The sequence below is a fragment of the Acanthopagrus latus genome, chromosome 17 (genome assembly GCF_904848185.1).
Source record: "Acanthopagrus latus isolate v.2019 chromosome 17, fAcaLat1.1, whole genome shotgun sequence".
NCBI classification, from domain to species: Eukaryota; Metazoa; Chordata; class Actinopteri; order Spariformes; family Sparidae; genus Acanthopagrus; species Acanthopagrus latus.
Window position 1 is genome coordinate 6,503,193 of NC_051055.1, and position 26,331 is coordinate 6,529,523.

The following is a 26,331-nucleotide window of genomic DNA, read 5'->3' on the forward strand; positions in this document are numbered from 1 at the left end:
TCCAAGGGACAAACTACAAATACCAACCTTTAGTCTGGCAGTGAAGGACATCATGCATCATCAGAGTTTTTCCTGTTACTGTAGAAAATCGTGTTATTAGGACCAATTCTTTGATGGAATGAGTTGTCTTTGATTTCCCAGAGGAGGCAGACAGCAAAAGACCTGTACGCTTTGTTCACCGCCGTTCAGACTGATGGGCCGAGCAGGAGTCAAGGGCCGAGCGGCTGCCGCCTGGATGGCATTCACAAACTGTAGAGCGACGCTACAGTTGTCTGATTAGACCATCCTTCTCTCCGTCCTAATTATGTGGAGCTGGAACAGAAGGGCTGAGAAGGCCCGGCGTCATTAGCTTTAATCAACCCTGGATACCCTGAAACAAAAACAATGTGCGCAATACACACACATACACACACAGCCAGCCTGACAGTGAGTCAATACCTGACATTCATCATTTTGGTCCAGCCAGGCTTTTTAATTACTACAATGAATTCCCTACATGGCCCCAGTCACCAGTCACCTGCTATCTAAACAGGGTTTATTGTCGAGGTTTTTCTTTGTCTAGACACTATTTAATGGATAAGTAGTCAGGGTAAGTCTGGCTTTGTCCTCTCTTTGGTGAATATTAAAGTATGAGACAAACAACTTTACAGCTGCTGGACACTGGATTCTGAATGAGGATGCTAATAAAGTCTCACAGTGCTTTGTTTTTACCTCTGATGTCATGGATTGCCTAAAACTTGAATCTTTTCCAAGAACCATTAAACGTTATCATCTGATATCTCCCTGGCATCTGACATTTGCAAGATGATTACAGACGTGGAGCACAGCCAAACTGCAGACCCGATTCACAATAAGCTCTGTGGTGGGGGTCCATGTGTACACGTCAGACATGAATGATGCAGAATCCATCAGTATGGATGTCACGGTCGCTGGATGACGCAAAGCAGCCCTCTCTGGCGCGCCACACATGTATGACTGCATAAAAACGGCACTTTGCATACATTACTTGCTCTACAAGCAGCTGTCTCGCACATCATCAGTGTGTTATTGTGCACGATTAAGGTTTGATTGGCTGTTTTAAGAGGAGTGGAGGACATGCAATCACTGTACAACTTTCTAATTATCATCATCTATTTAGTTTTATTAAGATGCAGTCTAAGTTTGTCATATGTTTAGTCATTGACCCCCAGTTTGTATTAGGGCCGTGTTTCATTTGAGAGCGTGAGATGTTTGAACGAAGTCTTATTAAATGGTGATTATGAGTTAATCCCTCTGCCTTTGCTTCTGAGTACATTATGATGTAGAATCATATGGGATGGGTTTGTGGGATACAGCGACCCCTGCAGGCCGACAGGTGTGCTGCTATAATCATGACAGTACCCGATAGAGAGACAGCGAAATAGAAAGTGAGAGATGTTGTGGACAACAACAAAACAAACAAACCAACTAATAAGCGCTCTATACAAATTAAAAACATTAGGTATTGATATTACATTTCGATTAATATTAAAATAGTATAGTTGTTCAAGGCTGATTCAATGTTTTCATGGCTTTATCACCTAATTATTATTTTTTAATGAACTGCATTAAATTATGTCAATCTAATTAAGCAGTGGGCAGTAAAATTAATTGCTGTGGTGATGCCATGTTCAGACAAAACGAGACGCGTGTATTTTCTTCGCGTTTGGTCCGAACACGCGTAGCTGAACGTTTGTCCCTTATCGGCTTCTGTACCCGCCTCCACCAGGAAGTTGTTACAGTTCCATTCATTCTGTTGTGTTCAAGCGCTTCTGTGCTGTTAATGCATGTTATATTACAACACTTGATTTTAAAATGCGTCGAAGAACCGAAGCTCAGTCCTCAAACAATGAACCCGCCAGTGCTGACAGAAAGGTATTGCAACGCTAATGAAAGCTAGCTGCTAATAGCTGCTGTACATGTGACAGCAGACATATGTTTAAGTAACATTAGCTCCTATTAGCGGCCTGGCTTCAGAGGCACGTTCGTTTAAGTTATATGCCGTTGTTAGTGTGTTAGACGTGTTCCTGCTGGCATACTGATCCTACACTAAAGTAACTAAAGTTACACGACAGACGAGTGTCTGCAGAGGGAAGTGGAGCCAAATCCTCGTAACAGAAACTTCAATTTTAATAACTCTTTGCTTGTGCAACTTACTCACCCCTAAACTTACTGAGTGTTTTTTGGGGGACAAATCATTAGCAACAGCTCTCTACTTCGGCATACACACAGGACAATTAAATAACAATATCTGCCATTAAATAAGAGACTTTATACAAAGCACAGGGCAGAGACTTCTCAAAGTGCGTCACAGAGGCAATAGAGATAATAATGTGTTGACATATATGAAGACATAAAACATAATGAATGCAGCTTGGCAGAGAAATGAGTCTTGAATGTATATGTCGTTAGAATATATATATATATATATATATATATATATATATATATATATATATATATATATACACAGACCGAGATCTGGGTGTGTGTGTGTGTGTGTGTGTGTGTGTGTGTGTGTGTGTGTTTTCAAACTCTAGGATGCTGAATACAGGTCAAATTGTGAGGTAACATAGCATTTCCTTTCTTTACATAAACTAGGACCTGGATCAGAGACCGCACAGCCAAGCTGGATCTCAAGGCAGAGTGTCTTATGGCTCTGTGCTCATGAACATTGGAAAGTGTTTACTGTTAATCATCGTCATCCCCCCATTCCTCAACTACGCTTCACTGCAGAGAGAAGGACAGATGCTCTTACCTCAAGGTCTGTTATTGTAGGCTAACAAAGTCATTGCTCCTTTCAGTTTGATTTTATATGAATCTGCAAAGCAGTTATTTATATGTTTGTTATTTGTGTTGGCTAGCTTCCAGTGGGAGAGTGCCAGTAGGATTGTCTGTTCACTTTTTAAAGCCAAATGAAACGTCTAATCTTTCTTTCTATTCCTTCCCTTGTCATATTCAGGTGGCCAGATTGTTGATGTTGGTTTGGGTCAAAAGATGCATCTTTTGTGTAAAGGACACGGACAACCAGTCGGTAATAAATCCTCTGAATTTATGTGAAGATCTGCCATGAATGGTTTCCTTCCAAGTTGAAAATCTTCTCCGGCGCATGGCTCCATGTCTGTTTGGCTTGTTTGTGTCTTTTAACTGAGCTCACCCTGACCTTGTTTTTCTTTAGTCATACTGGATTCACCAACAGGAATGTCTTCAGATGTTTGGTTGCATGTCCAAGAAAGTGTGGCCACACTAACAAAGGTGAGTGGGCTCACAGTCACACTTGAAATACTCTTCAGATCCACTGAGGGTGAGTCAGCAGACCTGACCAAGGACATCCACTCCACTGTGTTGAACTTTCTCTAGAATCTGTGACTGTTAATGTGGGCATGTTGTTTGTTGTCCGGGGCATGTAGGGACAGTCGTTGCAGTGACTCTGCCACATCCTCTCTGCTCAACAAGCACTCAGTAGGGAAAGTCGGGGCTGACAGCCTGCCCCATGTTGTTTGTCTGAAATGACCCAAATGAGGTCACTGGCTTGTTGTGAAGGGGCCTAGATACATCTGAACAACTAAATCGCACAGGCAGTGACACAACAAACTCACAGTGCACTGTTTACACCTGTATCTGTGTCTAACTATTCAGTGTTACTCAGCCATCATGCATTTTTAAAATGCAGACACAGGATAGGGTTGGGGCTGAGCCCTTGCTGAGAGCATCCTGTATGTCTGTAGAACATGCTGTTATTTGTAAATCCCTATAAACCTGTGCTGTCCCTGTTTGTCACCCTGCTTAGGTCTGCACCTACGACAGAATGGGACTGGGCTTCAGCAAGCGGCTGATGCCGAATGAAACCACAGGAACTGAGAGAGTTTGGGGAATGTCAACAACTGGACGGTTAGTATTCAACTTGTTTGTTTGTGTGTGAGATATAAAATGCCACCCACGATATGCTGTAAAAGTCTACAATGTAAACACAAAGCTACATTTTCAAATCAGTTGTTTTATTGCCATGAGTAGTTTCTGAATGAGAGAGTGGGCTGTTTTATTCCTGCACTGCCATATCCCATGTATATGTTGTTGCTGAGTTGTACAATTAATTTATAGAAATTTCAAATTAAGTTTTGGCCAAATGCATAGCACTAAAGTGTAGTGTGTAGTGCAGGTGAATCTGGATCTAATGAGTGCTGATTGTTGGAAGCCAGAATCTACTTTGTAGCATCCTTCCTTGAGGGGAGCTGGCTCAGTGGTGGGCACAGAGCTGGACTCTCTGGTGACTGTGGCAGAGAGAAGGACCCTGGACAAACTGCTGTCCATACTAGACAACACCCACCACCCTCTGCACAACACCTTCAGCAGGCAGAGGAGTGTGTTCAGTGGCAGACTGCTGTCTCAATCCTGCTCCACCAACAGACACAATAACTCTTTCGTCCCCCTGGCCATCAGCTCGCAGTGATGTCAGGAAGCACAATAGACAATGGACAAATGCACTCAAAAGCACTCATCTTTTATAGCCCAATTTAATTTAATTGTACACCGTCCCCTGTCCCCTTAATACTCTTTACCTCCACCGTCACTTTATATTTTTAATATCACTTTATATTTTTATACAGTTGTTCAAAACATTTTTATAACATTTCTTATTCCATATTTTTATTTCTACTGTTTTTTTGATATTGCATGTATGTTCAATGTATGTTCAATGTTTGTTATTGCTACTGGATGCTTGAATTTCCCCCGGGATCAATAAAGTATCTATCTATCTATCTATCTATCTTCATGCGATGGAGGCCTGCTGCTGTATCAGGACACTGTGGCATGTGGAGGAAAATGAAGATTAATCAGCAATAGCCAGTTCAGAGCTCAAAGATATTTATTTTACAGATGTCAGACAGAGAAAATAAGCAAATCTTTTAATCTGAGAAGCTGAATGCACGTTGGGGATCAGTCAATATTTTGTATTTCAACTAAATTTCTGCAAAACATAGGACATTCCCATTAGCTTCAAATTAACTTTGTGTTTTGGGCTTATTAACAAATGTTTGATTGAGAGCATGCCAGACTGAACATAGTAAACTCACTCACTTACAGTCCAAAATCCAAAAATATACATTTCATAATTGAAGCTGTAACCAGAGAATCTTTGGAGCGGTTGCTTGGAGATTGCCTCAAAAGATTAATCGATTATCAAAATTGTTACTGATCAACTAGTTGACCAATTGTTTCAGCTCCATAAAGTTAAAAAAAACAAAAAAAAAAACTGCTACACTAAATGCAGTGCAGTAACACACATCAAATTCAGTTTTGTATTGTTTACCACTGCACAGTAATTATTCAATGGGAATCAATATTTCCATGCCTGGGACTTCTCATTAGTGTGCCAGCCAGCATAGACTGATGTGTGGATGGACACCTTGAGCCTTCCTGTGCTGATCACACCACAGCCCTGCCCTGCCTCGCACTGCTGTGGGATTGGGCTTTAATCGTCCTTCCTTTGACATGGTAGCACATTTGTCGAGCATTAAATCAGCCTAACGGATGAGCGGGTGTGGTTCACCAATGGTCTGCAGTCTAGTTTACCTTGGCATCTGGCCCAGAAAACAGGCGGCTGCTCATTTTGAGATGCAAGCAATCAATTTCCCGGAATTCAATATCTTGAGGAGTTTGATGAGTACCTAATCTTAACCCTTGAGGTGAAACTTTTCATTTCAGTGTGACTCTGCAGGTTTGATTTATTAGCACAACACACCCAGGACAGCAGGTGGCTCTCTGAGACGAGCTGCTTCATCTCATGTGATGGTGACTCTGCCTCTGATGATAGAATTTTGCTGCTTTTTCTTGCTGGTTGCAATGTAAATGGAGCTGAACTGTCCCCTCCTGTATGTTGTCAGTTGGGTTTCAGCACCGCTGTTTATTTTGTCTGGAAAGAGAATGAGTGATAAACTTACAAATACTACTGACCTTAACTTTCATTCAGGTGCCACCATCCTTCATTTTTGGATGGAATTTGTAACTCTTGTTTTTTCTCCCACTCAGGTTATTTTTGCTTTTTCATAATGACTCTCCAGTGGGTTCGTAAGCATGCTAACGAGCAGGTTAGAGATTAATGAGATTAATGGTGGCCTGTTGTATTCATCTTTCATACTGGGAGTCTGACTCCAGGTAGCTGAATAAATAAACCTCCTGGCCCAGTTTGCAGCATGTCCTTGTTCTGTGCTGAGACAGATGAGTGTTGTTGTCTTGCAGGATGGTGGATGATCTGCACCGGCTCCTGCAGGCTGCTGGGATCGCCAAGCCCTTCATCCTCGTTGGTTCTGAGCTCGGTGCACTTAACGGCAGGTTTTACAGCCACATTCATGACGTGTAAGTATTATATGATGGAAATAGTTCAAGAATAGCCCCACCATATTCACACATGAAGGCCAGTTTACATTACATATGGAGTATGAGTGATTATACTCATAGAATATTATGTGTGGCTCAGGAGGAGGATTGCTGACACAATCGGAAACTTGGAAAGTGCTGATTGGCATAGAGAACAATAACACGAAGTGTGTCTGTTGTTCCTTAAATATTACATACAGTTATTGATATAGTTCTTACAAATGCATGGCATTGTTAAAAAGAGAGGAGAATATTAGTGTCTGTGAAAATATTAACATGCTACTTTGTCAAGTACTAAATAAGACTTGCAACACAGATGCACATGCAACATTTAAATGGGGGAATTTGATGTTGAAATATTGACAGAAATATGCACTAAACAAGAAAACACTGTGCCTCAATATCAGGCACTAATTGAAACATGCAAATCAGAAGCAGCAGTAGTACAAGGACACATAAAGGGATACGTAAATCACTGGCACAGGAAAAGCAAAAACTAATTTTCCCACTTCTAGAATATTCATTCCATTCTTGTCCAGCCTTAACAGTACTGACTAAAAGCTTCCTTAAATGCACCAACATTAGTTAAAGAATGAGGCTGGCTTATTATTATTCTGTAGCTTTCTTGTTGTCAACAAATCCCACTACAGTGTGTGTTCATGGCGATGGAGGAACATGTCACTCAATGCAACAGTGTGCCCCGCTGATTTTTTTTAATGGATTCTGAACAAGAATGGAGCTCTGTGGCCCTTTGCATGTCTTTTGTTAATGAATCTATGATGAAATTTAAAATAGGTCATCTTAAATGGCTTCATAGCACATAGTAAGAGGTGCCCTGCAAACTCACACTTAACAAAATGTATTCCGGTGTCCCTTCCCCTCATCCCCAATAACTCAGACATCTCGGAGACAACGTAGTGATTAACGTGACAAGCGGCCTGTACCGGGGATGAAAGATTTACTATTTAATCAGGCACGATGTTGCTGCCATTAAGAAAGAAAATTATGTAGTGGTGAGTGGATGACACCTTGCCAAATGGAAATATTGCCCCTGGATCTGTGTGGTCATCCGTCGGTGGAGACAGAGGACCAACCAATCTACAGAAAGACAGACGAGATGGCAACATCCATCGCACACACACATTACTATACGGCCTGAGCGGGGAGGGTGAAGTGGACAAGGATAGTCAATGAGTCTTACTTCATCTGAGTGTGTGTGTGTGTGTGTGTGTGTGTGTGTGTGTGTGTGTGTGTGTGTGTGTGTGTGTGTGTGTGTCCGTCCTATCTGTGTCCTCAGGCAAGTGTCAGACCTGGTGCTGATTGATCCCATCCCAGAGGACCTTTTTGAGGAGGACCAGTGGAAAAAGTACTGGTGAGTTCTTAGCTGCTTTCAGGGGCGTAGGAAGGACAGAAGTGGAGAAAAGGGAGGAGTAAAAGGGATGAAGGGGAGAAGATGAAGTGATGTTGAAGAAGCAGAGACTGGGTAGGGATGTGAGAGAAGCGGAATGGAAAGGAAGATTGAGAAAAGAGGAGCACGGAAAGAGGAGCAAAGAGAACGATAAGGAGCTCCGTGGGGCAGAGGAGCAGATAAAACGCGAGGCAGGGAAGGGGAGCGCTGAAAAGGGAAATGTATCAAGAAAAGGGGATTAGGATGAGGAGAGTGGGGGCAGAGACGCAAGCACGTTTCACGAGTCGAGCTCCAAACTCTTCCCATATTGGCTTTTCCCGGTGAGAATAGTTGATTATCTTAGCTGGGTGGGGCTCATTAGCATGATTAATTGGAGGCCAAAGAAACTCATTAGCCGATCACACTCTTTTCAGCATGAAACAGATGAGGGGAGATCGAGAGTTGTGGCGGTGGTCGGGACTGAGTGACAGCATGTGTAATAACACTGGTTTAATCCTCCAGGCAAGATATATGTCAAGTGGTAGTCATTGTCACAGCATATATCTCATTATGCATTAATTATCATATGGGGGGAGGGCTTTTTTTTATTAATGATAAGCCAGAGTGCAGAGGAGGAATGTTGGTAGAAGTGTCAATTATGCAACACTTACACAATCTCAGATTGTTTACAAGTAAGGCATGTCATGTGTAATCATTGAAAGGTATATTACTGCTGAGAGGACGATAATTATTCATTTATATAATTCAGTAAAGCATGCTAAGCTTTTAGATGTAGCCGACAGCCCGGCAGCAATAGCTTTATGATAAAACAAATCTCAGGGGTGCATCTGTAGTGTTTTTTTTTGTCACATATAAAGCAGATCAAAAGGCTTTTTATTCCCAAATCCCATTAGATATTTTTGATGTAACATAGCACTATCCACTTTTGAAATGGATCCTTGTCTGTAAGTAATTACAAAAACAATTTTGGATAAAATTAGTTAAAAAAACAACAACAACAAAAAAAAGCTTGTTGTGCATACCCTTTTTTACAAAACACTACCAAATGTACAATATGTGAAAGGTAACATCAGAAGTAATGACACTTTCCCTACAAATACCAGCATGTCATTCTGATTATGCATTTTCAGGCTTTCAGGCAGTATTTTTTTTTTATCAAACACAGTTCATGCTGCTTTAAAGTCTCTGAAATATAAAACCTTAATTTTGATAAAGCGAGTGAGTAGGTGCAGGATGTTCAACTTCAGATGCCGTGTTTTGTCCAACCAACACTCCAAAATCTCTACTCTTTTCTTTCTTGAAGAAGTCCTGATTTTTTTCCTTGACACATTTTTGAACTAAATTTATACAATGTTTGAGGCCTAATTTATTATCTAAAATCTCTCCCAGAAAATGTTGATTTCAGACACTCTTTTAGACTTAATATTTCACTTTAGTTTTCAGTTATCTTTACCACAACAAAATAAAATGTCTTCATCATCTACAAAAAGCAATAATTCCTGTGTTTTGCATTTGCATTTATGTGAAATACAAGCAATACTGTTCACACAAGCAACCTTTGATGATTTGGTTTAATATTTAAAGATATTTAAGCCATGCTCAATATCCATTTTTTTAAGATCAAGAAGTATTCCCACTGTATAGTCATTATCTTCTATTGCAGTTGATATTTCCTTCTTAAGTTCTACCAATGTCAGCAAAGTAGTTCTAAAAGTTTAACAACCATTTTTTGATGCCATCTAGAAACACCAATGGGAAGTTGATATGTGCTTATCACGGGCGCGTGGCAAAATCAAGTAATCTCATTTTCACCATGACTCACGACTTAGTGCGTCCGTAGTTCCGTCCACCAATATTAGCTCGCAGCTTATATAAGCACGAGTCGAGCCAGATAAGAAATGGATCCCTGAAAATGGCCTAATTTGTACGTGATTCAAAGTGGAGCAGCACCATTTATCAGGGGTATGTGTCCAATTATCCACTGATTAATAGGCATTCATTTCACTGAGTACATGACAGTGCAGCCACAATCCAATTACTCTGTGGAGAAGCAACAGAGAAATGAAATGAACCAAGGACTCAAATTTACTTCATAAAACATAATTTTATCATCGGTGCCTGATTTCCAGGGGAGAGTAAAAATAGAATCGGGAATGGGATATACAGTGTGAAGATACAAGATGCAGCACAGCATCCTAGTGTCTCTGGTATTCTTCAGCTTGCTTCTCCCTTATTTTCCCATCAAGATTGCATGTACAGTAAGGTGTATATGTTTCTCTCTTAGATGCTGGTTTATTAGCTGTCGGAGGTCTTACAGTATTTGGTACACAAGATAAGCAATGCAGAAGGGAGCAGGGCTGCACCTGAGCAGGATTGTAGGGAGACCGTATCAGCTTTGCACTGGGACCAGAGGATTTATACATCAAAGACGTGCTCATTAACAGAGGCTCACTTGCAAAATTACTTTTGTTACATCTTACAAAATGAATTGCCGCCATCTCCTGAGAATAGTATTTGCTCATGCGCGTGTGTGCGCATGTGTGTGTGTGCGTGCGCGTGCACACTTGTTGTAAGGGGTCAACCTGCTTATTTGGGATTTTCCTCTGCAGACGTTGCGGCATGTGTCTCATTTCCTTTTGGGCATAGATAATGCTTCCTGATGAAAACTCAAGCAGTGGGTCTAGCATCTAGCAGAGATTAGGAGAAGCCCAGTGTACGTCTGGACAAATTACATTCTGGACGAGAGCCATTGGTTTGAGTCACTCAGTGCTGTCAGTCTTTGTTTCACCAGCTCAAGCAATGGAAGCTTTGTATCTCTCCACTCAAACACAGGCAAGGATATTCCTTACATTTCAGTATAACTAATTGCTTTGTATGTACAGCATGGCTTCAGTTTTGTTGCTTTGTCTCATTGCTGGGTTGGAATCACGGACTGTGTATGGCGCCTCTGGGTCTAAAAAGTGAAGCCAATTTGAAAATGCCTAAAATCTGCATTATTTCTAATAGCCAGTAGGGGGCAACGCCACTGGTTGCAAAAAGAAGTGAGGAAGTGACCCTAAGGTGAGAAAACAGTTTCCTAATGAGTCTAAGGTCTCAATCACTTTAAGCTGGGGGTGTGGCTACCTGATTGAAAAGTGACAAGTGATTGACCAATTTAGTCCTTGGGTTCTCAGTCAGATCAGTATCATCCCCACCTCCACACTTTCAGCAAAATATGGTCATATCTGGATCCGAACAAGAAAGCAATGGCCATAATGCCAAACCATGAATGTGCTGGTTCGATGTAGATACAGCGGTGCTTTGCACCCTTGCTTCCAATTTTGCCTAGTGGCCACTTGCAGCATTGCAGTGAAAACCTCCCCTGTGGTCCAACAAGGATTTTCCGATATGCATTCTATAACCAAAAGGATCCATAAACAATATACTTATCTGTGATAGAAGGACGTCTTATTCTATAGATATTGCCAGTAACATACTGTTGTAAGAGCACATCTTCAGCCACAAGAGCATCAGTGAGGTTAGTCCTTGGTGTTGGAGCTCCAGTTAATTCTCAAGGTGTTGCATGGAGCTGAGGTCAGAGCTCTGGCAGGTTTGAGCACAGTAGGATTGTTTTGTTGACAGAAGAAAAGATCTTTCCCAATCTGTTGCCACAAATATAAAACCACAGGATGTTACTGAATGCTGTGACTTTTAAGATTTCCCTTAATGGGAAAGTCATGTTTTCACTTTACCGACTTTGTCCACTTTAATCACAGCGAGCCACACTGAGCTGGAGCACATGGGTCTCTTTCTCTTTCAATTTCAAATGTGAGCATCAGTACTGTTAACTAAAAGCTTTCAGGTTTATTGGAGCTTTGTTAAGTCACTGCTGATTCCGACCAAACATTTCCTGCTGCTGCTTCATGTTTAAAGTTCTCCTACAGTAGGAGTGGGTCAGTTTTAGATGTTACAGGGCAACATAAAACATAGCAGCAAGATTTAACATCAGGCTGTGGTTCATGTGAACAAGCACTCCTGCAACACGTCATCAAGGTAAACAAGGTATTTGCCTTGCGTGCTGCTCTGTGGCAAACCATTTGCATCGTGCATGAGTAGATGCTGCTGCTCTCAGATCAGTTTGATGTGAGTTTCTCTAACAACATTACGGCACCAGAAAATGAGTGTGCAACTATCTTGATTTAAAAAAAAAAAAAAAAAGTTTTGAATCTTTGTCTTTTCCAAAAAAATATTCTCTAGTTCCCCCTTCTCCATGTGACTTTTTTTAGTGTTCTATAATTGTAAAGAGACTGTTGGACAAAACAAGACATTTAACGGTATCACCTCGGTCTTGAGGGAAAATTTTGGGGGGATTTTTCCACTATTTTCTGACATTTTATAGATCAAGTGATTAATAAATGAATCTAGAAATATAATAAACAGTTTGATTAAGCCCTGCATTATGGACCATTCTCAATCCATGAGCAATATATCTAGACACTTTCTGACTGTGGTGTTCTTTGTACAGTTATAATCAGGCTCACTTTAGGTGATGATCACTGATCGGGGACTGCCATCAAAGGATTTGACAAACATTACTAAAGGAATTAGACTGCTAATTCTTTTATTTTATGTTTAAAATAAGACATCTAGCAATGCATTTACACACTTGTGTGTGTCTGAGTGTGTTTGTGTCTCCTCTTTTTCTGCAGTCTGTGTGTGTGTGTGTGTGGAGTGCAAAACTAATTTACCCCATGGGGAATATATTTGCTCAGAGAGCAGAAACAGTGGGGAATGCTCTTGTCTAATGGGATGGTCCTTACAATTTAATGAATGCTGATTGATTGGCAAACTCTGCGTTTTAATGTACCATTACTGTGTTTAGCGCAGCTCAGTCCTCACAGGAGCACCACTTGAAAGTCAGCTCATCCCTTCACTCTGCATCTTAGTTCTTTTAAGTGTTAGTCATCAGTGTTCTTTTTTTTTTTTAAACTTGGGGATTATCTCAGTTTGATGCTGAGTTACAAAGTCTGTAGCTAGGTTCTGTTTTCAGGTACATGGCTAAATCGTCTCAAGTGAGATTGATTTAGCTGACCGTGTGTGGAAGTTTGGTGTATAAATCCACAGTATATTGGCTGCGTCTCCTCTTCATATCTGTGTGCATACATGACGCATGTAAGCGTCTGTTGGGGGCGTGTGTGAGGTGATGAGTGTCTCAGTGTTGGCCTAACAGCTGTGACTGAAGGCCTGGATGGGAGCCTGATTGAGTTACGCGTCCCAAAATGAAAACAACACTTTCTGTCCCATTCATCATCCTACCTGTCATTAATATGCTCAGAAAAGCCGGCACGGAAACACACACATCCTCAATCACGTAAACACTTGCAGTTACACACTCACACACACAGCTTGCTGCAGTGTGTAGCAGATAGACATGTACTGCGGCTCACCTGGAGCCTGCTCTGTATGACGGGCAGCGTATGACTGTCACTTTGACTGACGACCGTTCAGTCTCACAACCGCTGCATTTGGTTTGATTTATAAGCCAGGCAGGGTTTAATATGAGGGACAAGAAGAGTGTTTCTATCATTCACCACTGCACTTTGTTAGCCGACAGATTTACGGGCATCACAGAATTTTCTCTCCTTTTTCCAATCCTGTATTTTCCTGTGTCGAGAGATTTTAAACATTTTAATACTTGGATGCTGCCTTAGTTCATTAATCACCATAAGTGGCGTTGCATCATCTCTTAGTGTTTTGTTGCACTCTGGCTTTCTGTCTCCTCTGCCTTCATTGGTAAACAGTAGCAGCCAGTGATGACATATCCAGCCTCCCCCTCACAGCCCATTCGCTTTCACCGTTCAATAACCCACTGGAGCACAGCCCTGCTCTAAACCCCTCCAGGGATCCTCAGCTGAGATTGGCAGCAATCACCCGGCCATGGGCCGATGGATGGAGGGAGGGAGAGAGGGAGATAAAGGAGTGAAAGAAGAGAGAAAGTTCGGATAGTGGGAAATAAAATGAAGCGGTAGGAGAAGTTGCAGTCTGACAAAAGTATGATGCAAGGACCATTGATTGACCCTGACTGATAGAAATGGGGAAGATAAACACGTATGGTATGTCGATCAACCCTGTCAACTTTTGCACACAAAAAGAAACATGAAAAACATTTTTGGTACGAAATGTCAAACAATTTTCAAAAGAGAATACCTTTGAAATGTAGAAAATGTGCGTGTATGATCAGGTTCTTCTAGATCTGACACTGCAGGCTCCGACAGTGTGTGCTTCCTTACAGCTCACAATGTGTTTCTGTAATGGCTCCCGTTGTGTCGGCCTCCTCCCTCAGTCCTCTCCTGACTCAGCAGCGTGCCCATCCCCTCCCCAGATCCTCCCCCCTCATCCAGAGACTCCCAGACGAGGCAGGAATGCCAATTAATTGTAATTAGAACCACTGTAAGCGTAACTATTGCTGTTACGTTCCACTAATGAAGCAGGGCTGCTGCGGCCCCTGTGTATTTACCCCTGTGTAATCTATAGTATTGATGGTGGGAGGAAGGCTGAGAACAGGCTGGAATTAATCTGAGGTTGGCTGTGATGCAAGAATGACACCTTGTGTTCATACAGAGTATTACACTCTGTATTTCAGTTGTATATTTGGGCTTTCGCTTCCATTTGACAGCATGAAGTGTAATAACCGCAGACCTCTGAATCATCACACAGTTAGATATGTTCATCTATTCAAATAGTGAGTTATTGAAATGAAACAAAATGTCAGTTATGTCTGATTATCAGGCCAGACATAAAGCAGGTATGCTTCTAAAATTAATTGTACAATAATTATGGCAGTAAGAGTACATCCTTTTGTATTCACAAAAGCAGAAACTGCACAGTTTATATCACATACCAATCAGACAATTACACAAAATGTAACCAGAATGCATTTACTGTATAGAGGAACTGCAGCGGTTCATTCTGCAGCTGGGCTTAGTTTCCAAAAACTATTTTTCCCACACCCTGTTGGCATAAATATGATGCATTTAAAGCTCCCCATGGGCAAAGTGGGGTGTTAAAACCACAAAGCTACGAAAGTAGGGTGTAAAAATCAAACATAAAAACAGACTTTATTATTTTAAGATTTACAAACAAGTGCAGCCAACAGTCTGAACCCTTGCTTTATCCTAAATGTGATACTATACAGTAATATCTATGTCCTAAAGCACTAACTATAAAGCAGCTTGCAGGTGAACAGTATAGTGCTTCATAATGCACACTATAGCAGCATGGTACTTGGTACAGTAACTCTGGTATAGGCTTAAGTAGTGCTAATTGGTCTGTTTCATAAAGGTCAGATGAAAATGTAAGGATTTATCTGACTTTTAACAGTGTCACAATAAATTCTGCACACAGAAATGTGGCAAGCATGATGAAACTTTAAGTCTATTGAGATCTGAGATCTGGTTTGAAAAGTTAACTTTTTGTCAGACTGAAAAGTGTTGAACATTTGAGATAGACTGACTTTTTAAACTTTTATAAGGTTTGTCAGTGTAAGAACTATGATATATCTGTCAATTTGGAAAGCAAACAGTGGTGTAAAAAAACAACTAAACTGGTTCCAGTGTCTCTATACAGTGTGGCCTATTCAAGGACTTACATAGACAGGGGATGTTAATGATTAATCATTAGTTAGTTAATTGCCACAAAGACTTCAATCGATTAAAATTGTTTTATCTGAGATGTGCACCAATGTATCTTATATTAACAGGTTTACAGATACTTGCTATTGTATCCCCCCAAAATAGAAAACACTAGTATGAGAAAATTTATTAAAATAATACAAAAAGGACGTTCTATGCAAATTATACTATCACATTAAGTAGCCTTCATGTGGGCTGGATTTAGTTGGACCAGTTGTTGAATAGGGACAGAGAGGAGCTCATTCACATAACTTAATGTTTACTTTATCTTTTCTTTTAACTCCAAATGAAGCTGACTCTGATTTTGCATCAAACAAGGAACAAGTCACAGACCTAGACCTTACATGTTGTGTGGAGCTGCTGGTTACGGGCTGTTTAGTCCGTAGTGTTAAGCTTCTGTCACTCAGTGCGGTCTCATGTTCAGCATTTCTTTCACCAGTCTCTCTGAACAAATAACAAATTAAGTTCCTGTGGTTTATTTTCCATCTGGGTTATTCCATACCATCTCAGTAAGGCCCTCTAATTTAATATCATGGATTTTCTTGAAGAAAACCATGTTAAAACTTGGATTAAATTCATGGGACCTTGTGTTTGCTTTTAAGTGATGGATTTTTGAAGTTTGTCCCTCTGAGCTAAATTTCTTTTAGCCTTTTATAAAAAAAATGTGTGTATGTGAATTCTAAACCTCCCCATTTGTTACATTTTTCACTGGACTGGGATGAAATTTGATCTGAACATCCAAGAGACCCTAAGGACACTCTGCACCATCAAGTCATTTTGATAGCTGTTGCAGAATGGTTACTATTAGCAAATCAATTACAATGAATCATTTTTTTTAAATGAAGACTCTCACATTTTTATTTTATATTATAGGTACATATTTTCACACTGTTGAAACCAAGCCCTTTCCATCTGTGTGATGCAGAAAGCATGTGTTTTTTCGATTGGCTTCAGGGTTCAGCCATCTACAGACTTCTACAGGGATCAATCCTGCTTTTATTACAAACAGCTAATTCTGTCTGAGCTAACTGTGACCTCTCGTCTCCCCCCTTCATTAGGAGCTGTGACGTTTAGCCTGCAAACTTCCAGGTCATATTAATTGATATTATGTTAAACATACAAAGATGTTAGATTATTATTCCTACACAGCCTTTTTTGGCTTTATTCTGAGGCTGGACATTTAGTTATTAGCATTGTTACAAATGATTTTGAATAAAAATCCTTTTTAACCTTTTGTTTTACAAACTTTGTACTCTTACAGTGTTTCTATACAGTAACTTGTATGTAGAAAACCCCCCGCACCATAGATAAGCTTGCACAGAACTGAACCGCTTTCATGATGTTATTTCAAAGTGAACACATCAAAGTTATCTAGAATGCATGTTCGATGCTTTCACATCTCATTAATAACAACAATTTCACTAACCTAATGCTGGAGACCCACTTAATTTGTTTAGCCCAAAAGAGCAGTCGGAGAGCAGGAAATGTTGTCCTGTATATACCAAAGGTGTTTTAGTGCAGGAAATACATACAGCAGAAGTGTCAGATAGGTGGACCACTGTGTTCGACTATATATCTGTACATGTTACAGTCATGGTTAAAAATGACTACGAAAAAAAACCAAAAAAAAAACCACAGTTGCCGATTGCATATACTGTCGCTCCACACTGCAAATCAACCGCTGGTTTTCTACCCGGGGTGACTGGGGATGTCAGCATGCTGTCACTGGGTCCATGGTGATGACTGTGTCACATTCATGTTTTCATGGCGTAGTTTAGTTTAGTTGACATGACAAGACAGGTGACTGGACTGCATCATACTTGTGCCAAACCAACACAATAACTACATTACATCAGAGTATAGTACTGCACTCCATGCACAAGGAGAGTCATAACTGATCCAATGAGTTTGCTTCAGAGAGGTCACTGATATTATTCCATGTAGTATTTCTCACATTTTTAAAACATACTGTTTCGTCTTCACTTCAGTCCTGTGTTTACTGCTTTAAGATCATATTTTTTTCTGTGCGAATCTGCTTGAGACCTATGCACTACAAATGTAGATTTGACTGCAGAGTTAATTTATTCCAAATGTAGTCAATTTGTCTTGTCTGTGTGAGAGTCAGAGGCCTCATCGTGTACCTGTCCACGTCCATATGCCCTCCTTTCTGTAACAGTCTCTCAAAGTCTTTGCAGTAACTCGCTTTTTAAAAAACGTGCCTTTGGTGTAATAGTAAGTTGAGCCTCATGTAATAGTCCGTGTTTAAATGTTCTCTGCTCATTGTAATAGTTGGCAGAAGCTCGTGTAATAGTTCGTGTTTTGTGTGTGAGCAGGCTCTCAGGTAACAGAGGCCCTGCATATGAAATGAGATGGTAATGAGGAGGAGGAGGAGGGGAGCCTTATCACTACAGGTCCAAATTCCGACAGTGAATTGCGCAGTTGTAACAAAAGTAACAGAGCGTCCATTCAGCCTGCACTAATCCAGATGGGAAAGTCAAACAGCAGAAAGTCCACGGCACAAACTCATTTCATCACTTTATTAATTTAGATATTGCCTCTTCGCTCCTGTGGGGAGGGAAAAAAAAAAGAGCCCCTCTGAAATGACCAACATCGGTGAGGCGTTTTGCTCTACATGGTTCCCCCACTTCGTCTCCTCCCGTTATCTGTTTAATTCATCCCGCCAATCTTGGCTGTCTTTACCCACTAAATTTCCCTTTGACACGCATGCCTTGCTTCGCATAATCCTCACTCCGGGGCAGAATTAAAAATGGAAAAAAGAGGAGGGAATAGGACAGGTGGCTGGAGAATCCTTGAAATAATGTTCAATGCCAGACCCAGGAATGATTTGACCAGATTCGAACCAGGGGGATGATAGGGAGAGAGGGGTTTTTTGCCCCTTTATTTTTGGAATCAAGGGGTAAGAAAAGGGTGACAGGTGGAAAATGTGCAGAGACTGAGAAGTCCCCTAAGAGCCAGGTCGAAGAGTCAGTTCTAAATTGTGGTGCCAGAATGACTTCGGGGGAAAACGGTGGCAAGGAAGATGAAAATGTCAAAATGTCACTCTCCTGAGGTCTGATTTGAAAAGTTTTTTCTCTCTACTGAAGACTGAAAATTAGAGCAGTCCATTTGTTCCTTAACTCCTCCTTCCTGTATCTATTATCGACCTGAAGGGACCGTCTCTTTTACTACGAATGTGGCGGATATGTTAGAGAGCCCTTTGTAGCTGAGCGACCATTCTCCACTGTTTGTGTCAGATTTATTTGACCAATCAGTGCTGACATGCTTTGCTGGAGCAGAGCCCAATATTTCAAGCTGCAGTTCTTTGGATAGCAGCAAGTCATATCAACATCAGGTGCAATGGGTTATTTTATATATGAAACATAAATGTTTATGATGTAGGTTTGATAGGATCAATACAATGCCAGTGAGGCGGCACCAGTTGTACAGTAAAATGCAGTGTGCTGTAACATGCACTGCGGGCTTCTGCCGTGACGTGAGATATTGTTACAGCTTAAGTATATTTATGTTTTGGTGTTGAAATGATGAATCAATTTGCTGAAGAGTCAATTAAAAGAAACCCTATATTATTAATAGATCAGTTGTTTGAGATGTGTCAATAGCCATGTTAGCATCCCTGTCAGGCTGCAGAGTTCTAACATTTGCATGTAAAAATGCCTATAACAAACATACCACAAAACTGCAACCTTGACGGTTTGACTCCCAGCTAGAGGATCTCAGGTGATCTTTACTGATGCTATCAAATAAAAGGCCAAAATATCCCAAAATCCATAAAAACACCTATCTCAATATATTGTTTATGGGATATTGATGAAGAGTAATCCTATGATTTGAGGAGCATTTTTTTTTATCTCAGATAAAAATAAACATTCATTTTGATTTGATTTTTTTTTTCCTTTCACTAATAATGGACCATCCTGTGTTCAAGGACAAATTTCAGTCATGGGGATTTACCCTCTGGACACCATGAAAGACTGCACAAAGTTGAGATGTTTCAGATTGGACATAAATGGTGAAATGATCTACAGACTGACCAGCAGACTGACTTTGCTATTAATAGGTGTGGTTTTAAACAGGTTAAACATTTTTGTTGCATCAGGATTTTGCTATTTTCTCTGTTTCACCATGCTTGTAAATGGAGTTTTCTGGGGTTTTGGCCTGGACGAGCAATATGAAGACATGACTTTTGCCTCCGGGAAATGATTCCGGTTATTTTTTACTCTTCATTTTATAGACTGGACAGTTAATCAATATTTTAACCAACAGTGAAAATAGCGTTCGTCGTTATTAAGATTCCCTTAATGAGATAGTTGTTTATCAGATATTGAATTTAACTGTAGGCTGCAGCATAGCAGAGAGACAGTGATAGGACACAGGGGCACAGGGCTGTATGTCTGGCCAAGATCAGGAGTAAGGCTAAGAAAAGCACGAGTGTTTCCTGGTGCTGCTGTTGGCTGCGTGTAGGAGCAGGCTGCGCGGTGCGGTGATGGCGGCAGCAGGCGCACGGCACTATTGATTGGGCTCCACAGGCTGAGACCAGCCAATTCAGAGCACCAGTGAGCCGAGACCGATTGGGCCTCCTGAGTTACAAAATCCCACAGCTCTTCTTCTCTCATCTGCCAAAAAAAGTGCATTTCTCATTCCCCAGGCAAATGTTTTCGAAGAGAAACTTTGAGATTTTGGGTTGAAAAAGAACGGAGGACGGCAAATATTATGTATGACTTCACTTGAGTCACTGTTCCTGTGATCAGAAAAATCACCCTTGTTGTAAGGCAGCCATTTAGGACTGTATCATGTTGTTGAGCAGCACAAAAGAAGGCTAACCATTAACAGCTTTACAGAAAACGATGGAAAACGATCGATAGAGACCTGATGGTTACACTCTAATGCTTATGAATATTTGGGTATCTGGTTGGATCATAAACTCCCATTTAAATTTCTTATTAACACACAATGGTTATTTATACAGAAACAGAACCCCGTGTTCTGTAGGAAACATGATCATTAAAGCTGTCTTTTTTATCTGTCTTGGATTGTGGGAATGTTTCCTATCAACATGCTTCTGGCTCTACTCTAACTCCACATGACTCTGTTTGTCACTCCCTCTTAGATTCATTACTTGTGGCTCATTATTGTAGTCTATATGAAAAAGTTGGATGGGCACGTTTAACAGTAAGATGTAACAGCCAATGATTTCTGTTTCTTTTTAAAGCCTTGAAAGGCAACATGCCACCAAATATCAGCTCTGTATTAAACTGGTCACAGAGTCACTATTCAACACGCGCTCCAAGTTTCCCAGATAAACACTACACTTGGAAAACCTCGTTCGGTTTCAGTGCTCCATACACTTGGAATATTTTACAACGTACATTTAAGCTTGATACAGTTATACCTTTAGCTCAGTTCAAGACTTTGATTACTACTCAGCATTTGAATGTCCCTGTTTTAGCTACGTGCTGTCCTTGATTGTTGTCTGCCATATATCTTTTATGAACATCTGTTTTATTTGTGTTTTGTCATGTTTGTTTGCTTGCAGTTTCATATTTTCAGCACTTTTTTCCATTTTATTTGTATTCTGTCATATTGCCTCTTATCTGTTATCATATATAAGTACCCATTCTCTTTATTCGCTCTGTGATTATGTTCGTGGCTTCTGTTTATCACATTTTTGCACTTATTCTGTTTTTTTTTCCTGTGCTGTCGACATAATTGAAAGTGAGGGCTTGCCCTCAGTGATTTTTTTCAGAGTTAAATAAAAGTTGAATGAACGCTGCGCTAATCTTTTTCACTCATCAGCCATTGATCAAATGTGAAAGATTTGCTTTTCTTTGTAATGTTACTAGGTGTTATATTGTAGGAAACTGGACTGGACATTCAATTGTTTCAGTTTCTTGAAGAGCTTTTAAAGAAACTGAAACAAGTCCAGTTGCCTACAATACAACACTTTGAATTACCATGACCTTGATGACTGAGAACCTTCATCAACGTGTTTATCAATTTATGACACTGAATGAAAAGTGTTTGGGTCTTGGCTTCTTGGTTTGACAAAAGAAGCAATTTGAAGATGTCACTTTGGGCTCTGGGAAATTGAGAAAATCAATTTATAAAGTTTCTAGACATTTTAAAGGCTTACCAAATAATTGATCAGTCGTGAAAATAATCTGCAGAATTATCGATATTGAAAATAGTCATCAGTGGTAGCCCTAATAAACTGACAACCACAAACAAACATATTGTAGCTAGAGACTTTAGTAAGCTGAAGAGCTAAATATTCTCCTTTAGCAGTTGGTTGACTAAAAAATCAATTAATTTAGCTTTAAAAACCAATAGAGCAATGTTTTGTTTAATTAGACTGAAGACTGAAGAATTTGTCTCCATGTTAAGTTATATGGGTTTGTGTCTTGTGTGTGCTTATTCAGGTATGGTAAGCTGTTGCCCTCACTCCAAGCCAAGCAGTTTTCAGCAGCTACAGGGCTGAGCCGCATGCTGATCATCCTTGGGGCGATTGAACCGACTATTAAAGGCGAAAATGTCTCAGAGGAGGTCGTCCAGCGCCAGGTCAGACTAATGAGCAAGCACACCCACACCCACATAAAAGTGATGAGTAACCCAACGGTTGTGACATTGGTAGTTGAAAAATAAACAGCAGGAAAATGTTTCTGTTAATGTTGCGTCATGCTTCAGTTGACACAGCAGGTCAGGGCAAATCTAGGGGTAATTTCAAGATGAATATAAACATCCATCAGGGTAAGAAGGTGCTGTCATATCATTTGAATTTGAAGTTTACTTATTCTGAATACAAGGCTTTGGCTCTATTCCACTGCTCAGAAAATATCACTTTTGTTAACCTCATTAGAAATATGGCGGAAAAAATGATTTTAATCGTCCTCCTCCCATCTTTGCTGTGCTGCCACAGGATGGTGCTAGTGTGAGAATAATCACGTCTCCTCCTCAGCAGAGATACAAGTGGACGATGATTGCAGGAGCGTTTGTCTTCATATTGTCAGAGACTGTGAATTTGGCGTGATATGACACCAGACGTCATTTTGAAATAAATGAAAATTGAACCCTTTTCCTGGAGCTGACATGATGCTGCAATTGCACTGTATCTGCTGATGCCTGCTATATTGTAAACTCAGCCTTTTGACAGGTCGCACAGTTTGTGAGGAAAAGGCTGTTAATATAAGCTACAAGCTTTTTTTTTCTGCTGTGTATTGCAGATGAAGTTCTTCTACAGGGGAGGGTTTTTATTTTGCGCTTGTCCGTACTCAGATTTGCTGTGGATCTGTATAGGGCACACATACAGCAGTGACACTGCCTGTCATAAAGTCCTGTAGTCATTTTATACTTGCTATGGAAAACATCTTAGGCTGAAAAGTAGTAGTAATGGATTCTGGTGATGAACAACAACCAATATCTTTTGTAACATGGGATACTGCTCCAAATAGACTGACACCTTATTACAGCAAGGAAACAAACGCTCATGTTGGGTACATTTGGGACCTAGAGATAGACAGATTATTGCAGGAAAGCTAATTTAGTCACTTTTTTGCATTTAAACTGCACAGTTCCTCTTCAAATTCTTTTACTTCTTCTTTGGAGAAACAACTTAGACTTTAGTGGCCCTCCGTGAACACTCACTGACGTGTTCACAGACATTTTCAGCGTCCCTTCAGCATTAATTTTATTCCGCAGCTGTCTGTATGGTGCGATGACTCCTGCTTCGGCATGAATGTGAACAGTTCGTTAAGGCTCCTTGTTCTCTGCTGCCTGCCACCCACGATGTGATGGCAGTAGTGATGAGGGACCTATTTCATCTTTTCAAGTATTACAGTTGTTGCCAAGGCGATAAGGACATCATTGTGCTTGAATTCTCCAAGGACAGAGAAAGGTTTTGTAGACAGGCTAGTGAAGGTTATAACACGCACACACTCTCACATGCTCGCCGGACTCAATAGAGCATGCAGTCCATTTCTCAAGGGCATGTTCTGTAACCACTGCTTAATTGAACTGGAGCAGAATTGTTTGCTGCTATGTTAACGGCACCAAAGCTATCTGGTCTTATCACATGTGGGTGATTGAGACAGTTAAAGGAGAATTCGGCTCAATTTGAGAATTCACATCTATTCTGGTGGCGTGGTGAACTTTCTCTTTCAGAGAACCAAGACCAAGAAATTTACAATGTCAACATATCAGTATTCCGTCTGCAGCTGCTTCATTGAATGAGCTGGACACTGACTTCTCTGCATTCAAATGGGCATACTATAGCACGAGTTGTAGTTAATTTTCCCATCTTTTCCAAATCATCTCGGAAATGTACCTTTTGGATGGAACTGCTTCTTTGTTAGCATTGGAGGATTGGATCAAAGTATGATCACACTATAAATTAAGTAATAATAAATTATATGGGTGGCTGTATGAAAAAAGTTAGCTTTGTAAAGATCTTGCTTGAGGTACATACACAAATTTAGTACAACTGTACTGTAGCACAAAGATCCCATATGCTCAATTTCAAGTTCATACATTTGGGTGCATACTAGAAAATGTTTATATATCTTAATGTTCAACAAACACATTATTTTTCTTATAATGTCCATTGCTGCAGAAACTTGTGTCAGAGCACCTTACACAAATAAGTTTTCCTGCCTGTCTCTTTAAGGCCTTTCTCTGAGAAAATAAAAAGCCCAGTCTACTCTGATTGGTCAGCATTCACAAGCCTGAGCAGGCCCCACCCACCATGTTTCCGCATCAGCTCTGCCGGTGTTTTTACAATGGTGGTAATTCTGAAGACGGTCACTGTGTGGTTGTGACATCATCACATTCATACGGAAGTCCCGATAGCTTGTTTAAAGGTGCAGCTTCTCAATACAGGCTGTGTGTTTCTATACTGTCACATTATTTATATAGCTTATATACCTACTTTATAGTAAAAAGAAAAAAAAATCACTTTCTACAATTTTAACTTTTTAAATCTTCCGTGTATGCATAATTTTGGACAATGCTGCGAGAATCTGAGGCGGTTGCAGGCAAAAAAAAGCAAAACAGAGTTATTCTTTATTTGCAGGGTGTTCATTGAATGGCCCCAACACTGTCAATATCTGATGATAGACTTACCAAACATAAATATATTTGGAACTGCTCAATTAAATAAACTAATTTTTAAAATGTCCTGTAGAATAGACCTCAGAGGTTTATTTGTTTGTGCTCAGTTAATATTTGAAATTCTTCAGTTTAGTCCCAGAAAAGAACAGTTGTCGCCCTTGTGATCTTAGTGAGGCTGAGAATGAAATTCTTCTTATACTGTAGGCCTATTCAGCTACTTCTTGAAAAAAGGGCCAAGGGGTCAGACATTTACATTCTTACATGTGAGACCTGTAATGCATGGAATTTAAATGTGTTTAAACAATGCACTTTCAATTTTTTCGCTATATTTTTTATTTGCTTTTACAAAAAATGTAATATGTTAAGTTTAATCTTAGATGTCAAGTATCAGTTTGACTCTGTAAACCTTTTCAATGAAATCAGAGTATTTCTGTGGTTGGGAACAGACATAACTAATGATTGGGCCAATTAACCTATAAAGAAAATTACCAAAGGTCTAGAATTAAGGCTGTTAAAAGGCCACATTTGGCCCGTGGGCTGCAAGTTGAGTATGTCTGTTCTACTGTCATTTCAATTATTATGTTTGACTGGAGCTTTCTCTTCAGATGTCTGTTGAATCTGTTCAGTGTGACAGCTGAAAGTAGATAACAGTATGTTTACATACAAGATATTTGACATGGCTCAGTTTTGGTTGAATGATTACCATCACCGTTTGTATGTTAAGTTTATATCTGCTATCATGTACTTGACACAAGTATCCAGTACTATGTATTGGCTTGTTTTCTTTAATTTTCTTTTTCCTCCAAAGGTAATGTAAGTAATGTATTGTTAGCCTTCAGGTGTATTACACTTGAATACATAATAATCATTTATACATTTTAGGTGTTGCGACTGATTATTTTCTCTGTCTCTTCTAGAAGTACCTATTAAGTAACCCTGCCCACCAGAGCAGTTCTGTGGATGAGCATTACTTCTTGAATGAAAGTGCAGCTCAAGTGAGGTATGGCACACACTTAAATAAGCCTTTTTTCAATGTTTTCTGGATGGATCTGCTATTTGCATGTTTTAATGTAAATGTCAAAATAAAAATTAATTAATTACTTTTACTTTTTAAAGGGATATCACAAAGTTTAAGCCCCTCTCCGGCAGGACGTCTGTGAGCATTATCACTGGGGATTCCTTTGACCAGCAAATTCCTGAGGACTTAAACCAAGTGAGAATATGTATTGTGTATTGGATGATTCCATGATGTATTATTAACGCTAGGACAGTGACAGAACAATACTGTAGTCACGGTTGTGTGAAACCCCATAGTAAATCATCTTTTCCCTGCACCAGATGGTAGCTAAGCTTCAAAAGAAGTTTCTGGAGGAGTCCTACCCATCAGCCAATCACATTCACATAAAAGGAGCAGACCGGCGAATGATCTACAAGAAGCCATCTGCCATCAGCCAGCACCTGAGGAAGCTAGTCAACCAACGACAAGCCAAACAGCAGAGCGAGTGACCCACGGCCAACATGTAACAGTACCCCAGACATGGACGGAGTAATCACTGAATATGTTTTAAATATTCAATAAAATATTCCAGTTATCTTTTAACCTTTCCCTGCAGCAATCTGTAGAGATTGTCTACATGTCTGGTAAGGTTCATCAAGAAGTCAGTTTCTTAACGTATTTTTTGCGCAGCTCTGCTTCATTGGAAGCTTTTTAATTGAAAATACCTGGAAGGTATTCAG

General features: G+C 40.2%; 1 protein-coding gene across 1 annotated transcript; it reads left to right on the forward strand.

Moving 5' to 3' along the window:
• The first annotated feature begins 1,727 nt into the window (after positions 1-1,727).
• si:dkey-122a22.2 lies at positions 1,728-26,210 on the forward strand. The gene is made up of 11 exons (XM_037075537.1): positions 1,728-1,893; positions 2,620-2,782; positions 2,981-3,052; positions 3,197-3,273; positions 3,809-3,909; positions 6,259-6,375; positions 7,694-7,768; positions 21,912-22,050; positions 25,512-25,594; positions 25,711-25,807; positions 25,933-26,210. Exons 1-11 carry the CDS (start codon positions 1,834-1,836, stop codon positions 26,098-26,100), a joined length of 1,152 nt encoding a protein of 383 aa, XP_036931432.1. The 5' UTR covers positions 1,728-1,833; the 3' UTR covers positions 26,101-26,210.
• Positions 26,211-26,331: the final 121 nt, after the last annotated feature.